The 12,920-nt window shown below is 36.4% G+C and overlaps 1 protein-coding gene and 1 pseudogene across 1 annotated transcript; one reads left to right on the top strand and one right to left on the bottom strand.

The window, feature by feature from the left end:
- Nucleotides 1-5,005: 5,005 nt before the first annotated feature.
- LOC109066320 (cochlin-like) lies at nt 5,006-10,573 on the top strand. Its single transcript, XM_042774163.1, has 12 exons — nt 5,006-5,115; nt 5,512-5,560; nt 5,663-5,707; nt 6,038-6,194; nt 6,268-6,401; nt 6,756-6,824; nt 6,900-6,962; nt 7,050-7,197; nt 7,273-7,376; nt 8,385-8,611; nt 8,714-9,227; nt 9,544-10,573. Exons 2-12 carry the CDS (start codon nt 5,527-5,529, stop codon nt 9,714-9,716), a joined length of 1,668 nt encoding a protein of 555 aa, XP_042630097.1. The 5' UTR covers nt 5,006-5,115; nt 5,512-5,526; the 3' UTR covers nt 9,717-10,573.
- A 135-nt stretch (nt 10,574-10,708) lies between these two features.
- Nucleotides 10,709-12,920, bottom strand: part of LOC122148172 — a 24,849-nt pseudogene continuing 22,637 nt past the window's right edge.

The following is a 12,920-nucleotide window of genomic DNA, read 5'->3' as shown; positions in this document are numbered from 1 at the left end:
CAAAATACTTCTGGAAGAGGAAAGGTCAAAATAAAATGAGGGAATCTAGCTAAGAGGGAAAGAATCTAACTTTTGAAGAATGAGAAAGTAAACAACTCTCTTGCTAACCAAAAACAGAAGAAAATAAACTACAGACTGCAAAAACAATGGAACTAACCTCCCTACAGCTTTCATAATATTAACTTCAGAATTTTATAACAAAATCCATATATAAAAAAATAAACCTTTGTGGCACCAAAAATTCTTTAAAGAGGAGCAACATCTGGGGAAGGAGAAATGATCTCATGAATAAAATAAACCTTTGTGGCACCAAAAATTCTTTAAAGAGGAGCATATACTGTGTTGTAGTATCATTAAAATATAAATATATATATGTATATATATTATATATATATATATATATATATATATAAACCCCTGGTTTCTGATTCATTCTCCCAGCCACCAAACTTAATAGGGCCGTAATCAGTGGTGAGATTTTAAACTCGCTGTAATCAGCAAAGCATCAGCAGGAATCGTGATGTGTATGATTTTTCTGTTCTATGCCAGGTAAGAATTTTTTTGTGACCTATGAGGTCCGATTTGTTTGTTATTCATCTATTTGTTCTGAAACTAGTTACTGATCTGGTCTGTTCTTGGAATTAGGACTCTGGATTGTTTGACTGTTCCTGAACCTCTAGGATGGACTGGAGGAAACAGAGCAGGAGGGTTCACAAACTTATCCTGGTGACTGCTCAGTAAGAATGTCCCATCTCTCCACAACCATCCTCAGCCGAGTCCTTGTTTGACCAGTCAGTAATGTCAGAAGGCAGAAAGTGCTTTATTGCCAAGTATGTTTACACGCACAAGGAATTTTTCTTGGCGATTGGAGCTTCCAGTGCAGAAGAAAGTCTGCACTGAGATATGCAGACTTGTCTGGACTGAATATAAATTACTCAAGCGCAGAACGAACAGAACAGTCAAGTAATGGTGCTTTATTTATATTATCCAGGCACATAATTCAAAAGCAGCAGGTGTGCTCATAGTCAGAGGAACAGTGAAGGTTTGTCCAAACAGAGCAGCAGGAACAGTCAAACAATCCAGAGTCTTAATTCATGGTCAGTAACTAGTTTCAGAACAAACAGATTAATAACAAACAAATCTGACCTCATAGGTCACAGAAAAAATTACAACCTGGCATAGAACAGAAAAATAGGACGCAAATGATCAGTTAATAATTATCAGGTGAAGGGTTAAACGGGGGAATTATAACATGCTTTAATCCTTTTTTTCTACTACAGGAAAAAAGTAGATAAAAGTGTTTTGTGTCCAGTTTACATAGGAAGCTCTGTACCAGAGGGTTGGAGCAAGTGGTAAGTGGTAAGATGAGCAAGGATTTTTCTCAAAGAAATTACTGACACCTCAGTGACCCAATCTTACGGTTGTAGGAAATGTCCTTCTCCAGCCCTATTCAGAGCACTCAAATGCACTCTACTCAAGCATGTGCCCTCTTCAAATGACATCCAAAAGAATCAGTCCCACACAGTGGTCACAAAATAAGAGGATCTTGGTGTGCATGATGTTGTGATGAATGTTCTCTCACATTAGCGGTGTTGGGGATTAAAGAAGGTCTGTTATGCAAGGAGATTTTTTGGCGCAGACCCCATATGCTTATTTTGGTGCAAGACTATGCAGTTTGAAAAATAATACATTCTGGGAAATATTAATCAGTGTGATGCTGTATAATTTTATGATTTATGAGAGGAAAGTCCTGAGAGAAAGTCGTGCATCTGCTAAGAGATGTCCAATGTGTACTATGTAGTTTGGCAGTGGGTATGAGTTTAAAAAAAAAAAAAGTATTTAAAGCTCACCACTGCATTTATTTGATCAGAAATACAGTAAAAGTGTCACGTGATCCTTTAGAATCATTCTAATTTGCTGATTTTTGTGCTCAAAAACATTTCTTATCTTTAGCAATGTTGAAAACAGTCGTGCTAAATAAAAAGATAAGTATTTATTTGAAAAAGTACTTTTGTAACAATGTAAAAGTCTTTACCGTTTTTTTTTTTTTTTTAATCAATTTAATGCATCCTGAAAAAGCTTTAATTTCTTCTAACAACAACTTTTGAAAGGTAGTGTAAACATATTGCTAAATCTACTGCCACTCACTGTCAAGCTATCTATAATGTACAGCACATTTACTTGAACTATAGAAGTCCATTAGCTCTAATGGAGGATGACAAGTACATAACAAAGTATTAGGAGGGCTTTATAAATGACCCTGCAAAGCTGAGTGAGACTGCAGGAGTGCACGAAAACATAGACTCACCCAAATTAAATGGCTGAAAACGACCTTAACAAAACTCAAACTAGTTGTTTCTAACTTTTTTTTTAAACTGCTGCAGATCTTCATACCCCACATTTGGAGACGTATCACTTTGCAGTGGTGTATTCGCAATGTGGAGCATGGCATAAAAAGAATATTCCTTCAAAAACTAGAAACCTAAAATAAACACTCTCTTATATTAATCGTGAAATATTTTATTTTTTTGTTAATGTTTCCAACATAGAGAATGAAATATTTTTTTTATTATTATTATTTTTTATTTTGGGAAAATACATTTCTCTTTTCAGCAGACAAATCTGGGCTCAAGTCTATGCAGAATTTGCCAAGCCTAATATTTGTGTAGGTGAAGACAGTCGCCTAAATGAGACATCCATCGAAGTATTAGACGGTTACTACTATTTATAAGGAGTGGAGTGGTAGTCTTTGCATTCTTGGACGAAAGCTGTGGATCTCCCATGAAGTCTCACATGGAGTGAAACGTGACTGTGATGCTGGCCTGGGAAGAAACTTGTGTGTCACTTTGCCTTATTTCAGCTTGTTTCATCTGACTGCACAAAGCCAGAGCAGTCAAGCCAACTGTTCCATTTGACCATCAACTGCCCCAATGAGAACAAACTCTGTAATACCAAATCACAGGAAATCATCACCTGCTTAATCTAACAAAACCTATTCCATTACATAAGGGGACACACTGTTTCCCCCTTGAGCTGGGCTAATTCTCCAAGAAAAATAAAATTATTTAGATAATTATTATCTAAATAATTTATTAAAAAATTAAATAATTTTGATACAAATAATTTAATAATAATTTAAATAATTTTGATAAAAATTATTTAGTAAAAAGAAAAAAAAAAAACTAGTAAAAAGTTTCTTTATTTGAATGTCATCAAGAAATATAACGGTTAGCAGTTCATATACACTCCAATACACTACTGTTTAAAAGTTTGGGTTCAATAAGATTTTTTTTTATTTTTTGAAAAAAGTATCTTATACTTGTAAATTATAGTAAAAACTCTATAATTACAATCTAAAAAAAAAACAGTTTTCTGCTTCAATATATTTTAAGATGTAGTTTCAAAATGTGTATTTTTTTTATTCCAAAGCTGAATTCTTGCTATTCCTTCATTATCGATCCATCAGAAATCATTTTAATATAATATGCTGATTTGATGCTCAAAAAAACAAAACAAAACAAAAAAAAAATCTTAAAAAATAGTTGTGCTGCTTAATAATTTTGTGGAAACCAACTTTTTTTTTTTAGGATTCTTTATAGAAAGTTCAAAAGAACAGCATTAGAAATCTTTTGTAGCATTAACTTCAAAATCGATTAACTTTTAGCATTAACTTTTGATCAAATTAATGTGTCCTTCCTGAATAAAAGTATTCATTTCATTTTTTAAAAATCGTACTGAGCCCAAACTTTTGAACGGTAGTGTTTGAATATAAAATACATATGAAAATATTTAATTTAATGTAATTTAAATACTAATTGCGTGTATGTTGGGAATAATTGTCTATACATTGCATTAATATTCGCATATTATGCTTCATTACTTATTAATACCTTATTAACGACCACCTGATTGTGCCTTTGTTTACTTCTCTACACAATCTAAAGTACCAGTTCACCTTTTCTTGTTCCAGTTTGGCACGTCAATAAGCTTCTTTAACTGCTGATTGAAAGGCTTGATGTTTCCACCATGACCTTCACAATAATTTTTTTATAAAAGAACTCTTTAGACGAAATAGACTTTGTGTTCTGTGAAATATTCATTAACTGAGACACTGGGACAGTTCCCAGTTGTCACAGTGAGCAGTTGTTCAAAGAGGCTCATAACAGACAGATTGAGTGTCATTCCATGAGAGGTTTTTAATTTGTGACACTGAATAAGCACCTTGTAGCACACCACGTACCCATACAAACATCCACAGCATTCAATCAGTGAATGCCAATGAGTTGTGAGATGCCACAGTAAACACGGACCTATCATATTCCTGTTTGCTGCCAAGGCTACACCTGGAAATGGTCCACAGTTCAGCTGATGCAGGATGATTACATCAAAGTTAAGTTAGAAGACAGGGACCTCTTTAAAAGCAGGACAGTCTCATGCTAATGCACCCAATTGTCCTTTCACATGCTAAGCACTCTCTGTATACTGAAGATAAATACACTTCATGGATGATTTACAGTTTTTGCAGCATAAGCCTTATCCAAGAGGGGTTTTGATGCAGAAGTCTTTTGAAAATCATTTAGGATAAAAAGGGTCTGCTTGATGCAAATGACTAAATGACTACCTGTTAAATCTCCATTCTGTTTAGTCAGGTCTTCTCAAATGGCTCTGAGGTCCATTCAGACTATTTTGGATGAGATTGTGTGTTTAGATTATAAGGTTATTTTCAACCCCAGTCGGGGCCTAGTCATGATGTGTGCATGGTGGCGTTCATTTGTTGTTTATTCTCCTCTTTACTCACCACTAAACTAGACTACAAGTGTTAAAGCATATAGATGTTATATGGGTACAAACTGTAGTACATATTAGGCCTATTTCTATACGGCTGAAAAGCAAGAGAATTTAAAACAATGTCCTTTTCAGGTGGTTTGGATGTAAGGCCCGCCTCTTGTGATGTCAGCAGAGAATCATTGGGGTTTTCGGGGACATTATTTAAAGGACTAGCTCTTTCCTCAATATTCAGACGCCTCTGGAATATCATCCATAACGGAATTACTTGAGTTTTTTTTTTTCTATAAAGCTTTTAAGGCTGAGGAAACATCATCCTACACAATATCTGTAAGTTGGATTTAATCTTCATGGGTTGATGATTTTTGGCTGTTTGGTGCATTTTAATAAGGCTAATTTTATATATCCAGATATGCATCTTTTATTCTTTCTCTCTCTCTCCTTCTCCCTCATTCATGAGCGGATTAACTGAAGTATGCAGTTCCAAAGGAGCTGTTTGTGATGGATGTGTCTGGGGAGATTACATTTTTCCTGTATCATATCTGATTTCACTTCTGTGTGCAAAATAAATATTACAACACCCAGATAAAAGAAAAAAATGAAGATGAATTTTAAAGCCTTAGAAGATTTTGATTTTTTTTTTTAGAAAAAAAAAACTTTATAAAAATGATTGAAAAATGGGGTTTATTCATTGTTACCTGGTATGATGCTCTTCTGTCTCTACAGATCTCTTCATTAACCATGTCGATGTGGTTTGCTGTTCTTCATGTATTAGGTAAGCAGTTAGTTTCTTCAAAGTGATCGTTAACTTATTCTGAATTATTGCCGTGATGCAAAGATGTCACTGCCTTTATTTATTGATTTTTTGTTTTTACAGGTATTCTGTCTTTGACCTGTTGCACTTTTGGATCTGATTTAAATGGTCAGTGAATTCCATTTTTCATTCTTTCTCTCTCTTTTGTAACTCTTTTGTAACTCTTTTCATATTGAGTTACATTAGAGAAAATATTTAGCTAACTATTTTTTTTTCTTCTTTTGAAAATATATATTTAAAAGGTTAGGGCCACTTTATTTACATTTTTATGTAACTAATGACAAACACTTAATTTCTAATTGTTTTAAACAGTTTATTTCGTATTCATTATTTTATAAGTAGCTAAGGCAATCATTTAAAAAAAAAATTGTAACATATTTGTTTTATCTGACAGATACATCATCATTTTATGGGTAATATCTGTTGTATATTTCTTAGTTCCAACACCAATTAGCTGTGGAACTCGTGCGGTGGACATACCAGACACACGTAAGATAGTGCTCTGCCCAGCAAACTGCACTCTCTGGAGTCTGTCAGTGTTTGGTTCCGGAGTATATGCCTCTGTTTCCAGCATATGTGGAGCAGCGATACACAGGTACAATCACAGAAATAATAATTAAGTTTGTTAGAAATTCCAAAAGCCAGGAAAGTTTTTGTCTGTCTTCCAGAGGAATCATAAGTCTATCTGGTGGACCTGTGGAGGTTCACGGACTGCAAGGGAGGACAAACTACCTCAGCTCTTATGCTCATGGCATCCAGTCTCAGTCCCTGTCCCAATGGAGCTCGTCTTTCACTGTGGCCAGTGAGTGGAGACAATTATGTTTTGCGTTATTACAAATGCTAGGGTTTTGATTTAGAATTTGTAGATTTGTTTACAGATGTTTCACTTGCTCTGCACACTGTCCAAAATAAAAATATAATTTTATCATTTACAATATAATTTTGATACAAATATATAAATATTGAATTATAACAATAATATTAGAATAAGTGTAATCAGCATATCGTAATACATTGTTCTTGAATACACTGAACATAGGTCAGTTGGTCTATATGAATGATATAGCGTATAAAAGGAAATAGAATATAAAAGTGAATTAAAGTTGTTTATCAATACAGATTTGTCAGGTTACATTTTTGTCTTTTTTTTTCTCAGGAATAATTAGCTTGCCTTTGGAAGTGTCCAGCCAAACCAGCAGTTCTGCCTCTGTTGCGACTGGAGCAGGTAACAAGCATTCAGAAAACTGAAAATAATTGACATATGTAGCCTACACTGAGTGTCCATTCTTCTCCCTTGCAGCCAAGAAACCAGTCAAAAAGACAGTGAAGAAGCCTCCTCCTCCAACAACAACAGCAATCAAGGGTCTGTATGACCGGATTTTCTAATCTAAATTGTTAGTCAAACCAAATATGATTGTGACATGAAAGAGCTGTGTAAATGTTGTTGCAGACTGCCCAGTCGATATGGCTTTGCTGCTGGATAGCAGCTACAATATTGGACAGCGCCGCTTCAACCTGCAGAAGAGCTTTGTCAGTAAGCTTGTAGCCATGCTGAAGGTTGGAACACCAGGTCCTCATGTAGGAGTGGTGCAAACCAGGTGATCTGTGTAAATCCAAGTTGTTTAGGATTTTTTTCTTTTTCAGCGAGTATAACTCCATCTTTGTCTTTCCAGTGAGGCACCTCGAACTGAATTCTACTTGTCAAACTATACAACAGCCAAAGATCTGACATTTGCCATCAAAGAGATCCCATACATTGGGGGCAATACCAATTCAGGTTTATAACCTCAACTTCAATTCACATTTAAAATGAGTGATCGGATGAAATGAATCTAGAGCATCTCAATTAAATCATGCTATTTTTTATTTATTTTTTTTGGAAAATAAATAATTAAATAAATTGCCATTTACTGTAATGCACTTACAATGGAAATCAATAGGTCCCCGGAATATATTAAAATACACAGTTTTAAAGTACAACTACTAGACTTAAAAGAGAGTTCATCCAAATTCTGTCATCATTTACTTACATTCAAGTTGTATTCCTTTCTTCTGATGAACACAAAATGTTTTTCCCATTGATGTCCATAGTATTTTTTCCATGCTATGGAAGTCAGTGGGGACCAGCTACTATTTGCTTACCCACAGTCTTCAAAATATTATGTTATGTTTAACAGAAGAAGGAAATTCAGACAGGTATGGAACAACTTGAGCGTGAGTAAATGATGACAGAATTTATATTTTGGGGTGAACTATCTCTTCAAACATTTAAAGTCAACATGAAAGGAAAAACCTGTTTTGCGTGTTACCAGTGACTTTGCCTATTTCTAGTAATGAAAATAGTTCCAAACGAAGCATTTGCGCATCTCTGAAAAACACACATCAGTGTTTTGAACTAATTGGTTGAATGGATGATTCAGTAACTCGGTTATAAACTTGTTACATTCCTAAATGAAAGAGCTGTTTTTGTTGTTGTTTTAAACAAATAGGTCGAGTGAATGATTCTGTTACTCAAAGGCAGTCATTTGTTTTGCCCCTGAAGGAATCAAGTTTTGAATCAATGACTCAAAAAGAGAGTCACTTTTTGCTACATAGTCGTATAACAATGTAGCATCCAAAAATTTTCACATCTGTGCTTTGAAACTCTTCAAAATGCCTTAGCCCAATGACTTCCATTGTAAATACATCACTGTAAATTGATTTTTTTTTACACAGATTTGTGACACAAATGCTTTGGCTTAAATAATAAGAACTTGGCAGTCTTGAGTTATTCCTTTTTGCACAGGTAAGGCCATACTGCACACTGTGAGGACCTTCTTCAATCCGGATTTTGGTGTTCGGAGAGGTTACCCACGGATCATTGTGGTGTTTGTCGATGGGTGGCCTTCTGATAATGTGGAGGAGGCAGCAATTTTAGCCAGAGAGTCTGGTATTAACATCTTCTTTGTGTCTGTCGCCAAACCTGCCCCTGAGGAGATGAGCCTGGTGAGTGAGCAAGACTTCATGAGAAAGGTAAGATGTTCCACATATGAATTCATGGTGGGAAAAACACAAATCTTCAGTGGTAACATATGAGTTTGCTGAAATCCATTCATACCGACATATATCTCACAGGCAGTGTGCAAGGACAATGAGTTCTTCACATTCAGCATGCCCAACTGGTTCGGCACCAACAAGTTTGTGAAGTCACTAGCTCATAAACTTTGCTCCATTGATCAGATGGTCTGCAGCAAGACATGCTATAACTCAGTGAACCTGGGCTTCCTGATTGATGGCTCCAGCAGCGTAGGTGATGGGAACTTTCGGCTTGTGCTGGATCTTCTTCACTCTATCGCACACAACTTCGACATCTCTGACATTGGATCTCGCATCGGTGCCATTCAGTTCACCTACGACCAAAGGATGGAGTTCAACTTCAATGAGCACACCACAAAAGATAATGCTCTGAGGGCCCTGCAGAGCATCCCATACATGAGCGGAGGAACGGCCACTGGAGACGCCATCAACTATGCAGTGCAGAGTCTCTTTAAACCCCACACAGGCTCCAACAAGAATTTCCTCATCATCATCACTGATGGACAGTCGTATGATGATGTGAGAGGGCCGGCTATGGCTGCCCAGAGGGAGGGTATGTTTTTTACACTGACGTTCCATCTAGAACCTAGGTTTTCAACCAAGGGTTTGCAGGTCCCTGAAGGCCCAGGGGTTCAGTTCTTATTTAAAGTTATAATTAAGTATTACCAACAAAATCTAGCCTGATTTTTATAGTGAAGGTCCCTGAGGTGGTAAGGGTGTAGGTGGGTCTGTAAAGAGTCAAAACAATTGATCTAGAACATTTAAGAGCTCTAAAAAGTATTTTATCTCTAATGCACAAAATATCAATACTCCATTCACAAAATAAACGAGTGTGATGTCATCTTGACCATGTTGTTGTATTTTCACAGGAATCACTGTGTATACAGTGGGCGTAGCTTGGGCTCCGATGGAAGATCTAAAGGCAATGGCGTCCGAGCCCAAGGAAAGCCATGTGTTTTTCACTCGTGAGTTCACCGGCCTGGGGCAGTTCCAGCAGCCCATCGTACGGGGCATCTGCAGGGACTTCACAGAGTTCAACTAGACAGTGCAACTGCTTGAGTGCAAGAACAGAAAGTGGAGAAAAGGAAGGAGAAAAAAGGGCAAGCGTGAATAAGAAAAATCCCTTTTGTCTTTTGTAGAAAAAGGGATTTGAACGGTTTTGTTATAAAGGTATTGGTATGTTTGATCCAAAGGATTTTTACAGCTTAACTGAGAATGTATCACAGTATTGTATGTCAACCTCTCTATAATGTGGAGAATGTAATTATTTGTGATTTATAGTCTTTCTCTTTATGTGCCTGGTGAAAAAAAAAAAAACATTCTTTCGCTGCTTCTGGCAGGTCTTTTTTTCCTGTGGAGGAGTCACTGTAACTAAAGGCTCTTTTATATTAATTTTGACTTGAGATTACCTTGCATAACTGCAATAGAGTGCACAAGATGGTAAGCAAGGCAGTCATGAAGAGGATCGTCAGTGAAACAGCGCCCTCTTATGCATTCTGATGGCAGTACACAAATGCACAGCTTTCATTCACACAATTGCATATATAAATCTGGGTTATAGAATAAAATATAGTTCTTCCCAGGGGTAGCAAATAATATAAATGCACTGTAGTACATTCGCAACGTCACATTTTCACAATGAATCACGTATGTCTGGGTGCGAGGAAGATTTCGGTTGAAAAGTTAACGTTTAGATTATATAGCATTTCCCCCCCTTTTCTTAAATGATTCTTTCATGTATTTATCGAACCTATTTTCTTTGTACCTTTCCATATGCATGCTTTACTGCCTCAAGTAATGAAAAATGACGATTGGGAGGGGGGCATCAAACTGTTTGTACATTTGTTTATAATTTATTACTTTCTTCTCAATAAAGGAAAAAGTGTTTGTACAATTCGACCAGCTGAACATCCTCATCTGAACAGGATAAGCCTTTTGTTCACTACAAACTTTATTAAAATCGTGAATCCATCACTCGTCATCAACTATTCGTCAAAATACAACGCTGCATAAATTGTCGAGACACGGGGCATGTTGCATATACAGATACACCATTTAATATTTATTATAGACATTTTATATACATTACTTTTCAACAGTTGTTTTGCTATGTGGTACAATCTTTAAAATCTGTTGATTCATAGTAAATCAAAAACCTTACAAAACTCATCAAAACTCTTCAAACTGATCGGAACTTTTGGAAGACTAGAAAAAATACTTTATTGTAGTATTAATCATGCATTACACAAACAAAAGGTCTTTTGTTACACCATAAACTGCATTGTTTCCTTTAAAAATCATTGAACAGATTGGGGTAGAACCAAATATTTAGAATACATTTGATTGACAACTCCAATCCCCAAAACGAAAATTCTATCATTTACTCAACCAAGTGTAATTTTAAACCTGTATGGGTTTTATTTGGAAGAATGTTGGAAAACAAAGTTTTGGTGAGCATTGAGTTCCATTTCATTTCTCAGAATAGCGGTTATGTTCCAGTTATACAGGTCTGTGATGATCTCAGGGTGAGTAAATGACAGATCTTTCATTTTGGGGTGAAGTATCCCTTTAACTTATCGTTTCTCCTCTGATCTCCAGCATCAAGAGTTGAATTTAAACCCCGTTTTCAGCCTTCCAAGAAACTGTGTGTTTAACAGAGCTCTTATATTAACCCATATACGTTAATTTCCTATCAGAAAACATGTTGGGTTGGTTAGAATCAACCCAATCTTTGAGTTACCATCAAGCTATGCTCCGAACAAAGGATAAGACTATCCACAAACTAAAAATAAATAGCAGTCGGATATCTAACCTGTGATACTTAAACTCATTTTACAATAAGGTGTACAGAAACATCACATAGTGACAGGATGCTGCAGTTTATTTGTAAATTCCTAAAAGCTCTCAGGGCACCACGCGCTGTGCTTCTACTAGCGTATAGTCTCTCAGTTATGTGATAAAACAATGATAGAGCAATGTAGTATGCACTCATCCAGGGTTTCCAGAGACACAAGACCTTCATGAAAGAGAACCGCATAAAATGGAGGGCTTGAGTGGGATTATAGTCCCTTTAAAAAAATCTGATTTCAGCGGTTTTATGACAGTCTTTATTTATATAAAATTGATTATAAAAACTATACTTTTTTTTTTACACACACAAAAAGAAACAAACGCTAAAGGTATGAAGGTTGACTGAGTTTAACTGTATTCATTTGCACGCTACATTAGGGTGAGGAGGGTGACTGAGATTAGGGTTTGGTTTATGGCTCGGCAGGGCGGGACTCAGTTCCTCTGGTGCTCGGATGATGGTCGGTGACAACCTACTTATGGATGAACATGATAACCACTCCATGGTCACTGAAACATACCTACAGGACACATTATCAGCTCAGTTCAAAACCAGTCAAAAGGCTACAAGCACTGGTTTCACTCCAGCTTTGACTTACAGTAAATTACAGGTATTTTTTCTTTTTTTTTTTGAGGCGAAAAAAAAGAAGAAAGATTAAAACTGAATGAGCACTCCACACTGGCTTCGCAAAAACACGGCACGTCCCCCTCTTGGCACCTGGTAATGTTGTGTGTGTGGTGTGAGTTTGACAGCGAAGGTGGAAGCCACTTCAATGTAGTGTGAGAAATGCTACGCTTGTTACACAAGGCAGTGAAGCAGTCCTTTCTTTCTTTCGTCTTCACGTATGCATTCATTCGGATGTTCTTTTATACAAACACTTTGGCCAGGGCATCAGCTCCGGCACTTCCTATGTATGCCTTAGATGGGTGGAAGGCAACGTCATATATGGCCTCGTCTGACTTTTTCCTGTGCGCTGTAACCTCCTGTACGCACGTCTTACTGTCCATGTTCCACAAGCGGATGGAACTATCATGACCTGTGTAAGATAAAGAAGACACATTGAGTTCATTTTTAAATGGATAGTTTTGCACAAAATTTAAATTCTGTCATTATTTCCAGATCTCTGTGAATTTTGTTCTTCAGCGGATATATACATGCGATAAATGAAGGGTAAAAAGCCAAAGGGAAAAAACAAAGCAAAACAAAAACTCTTACTTCCTGACATCAAGTAGATGCCATTTGGATCTATAGCCAGACTAGTAACAGCATCCAAGTGAGCCACCATTGCATGGATGGGTTTACCTACAAAAAAAAGAAAAAAAGGGGTGAATAATCCCAGACATGACACTTCAACAAATCTGCCTTTTTCCTCTGGATATTAGTGACTTCTGGCAAAAT

The sequence above is a fragment of the Cyprinus carpio genome, chromosome A17, assembly GCF_018340385.1.
Source record: "Cyprinus carpio isolate SPL01 chromosome A17, ASM1834038v1, whole genome shotgun sequence".
Classification (NCBI taxonomy): domain Eukaryota; kingdom Metazoa; phylum Chordata; class Actinopteri; order Cypriniformes; family Cyprinidae; genus Cyprinus; species Cyprinus carpio.
The sequence above is the reverse complement of the archived record's forward strand: the minus strand, read 5'-3'. Positions and strand labels throughout refer to the sequence as shown.

Coding starts and splice junctions, on each gene's coding strand:
- LOC109066320 (XM_042774163.1), top strand. CDS start 5,527: ATGTCGATGTGGTTTGCTGTTCTTCATGTATTAG. Junction 6,402..6,755: donor CTCGTCTTTCACTGTGGCCA/GTGAGTGGAGAC, acceptor TTTTTTTCTCAG/GAATAATTAGCTTGCCTTTG. Junction 8,612..8,713: donor AGCAAGACTTCATGAGAAAG/GTAAGATGTTCC, acceptor TATATCTCACAG/GCAGTGTGCAAGGACAATGA.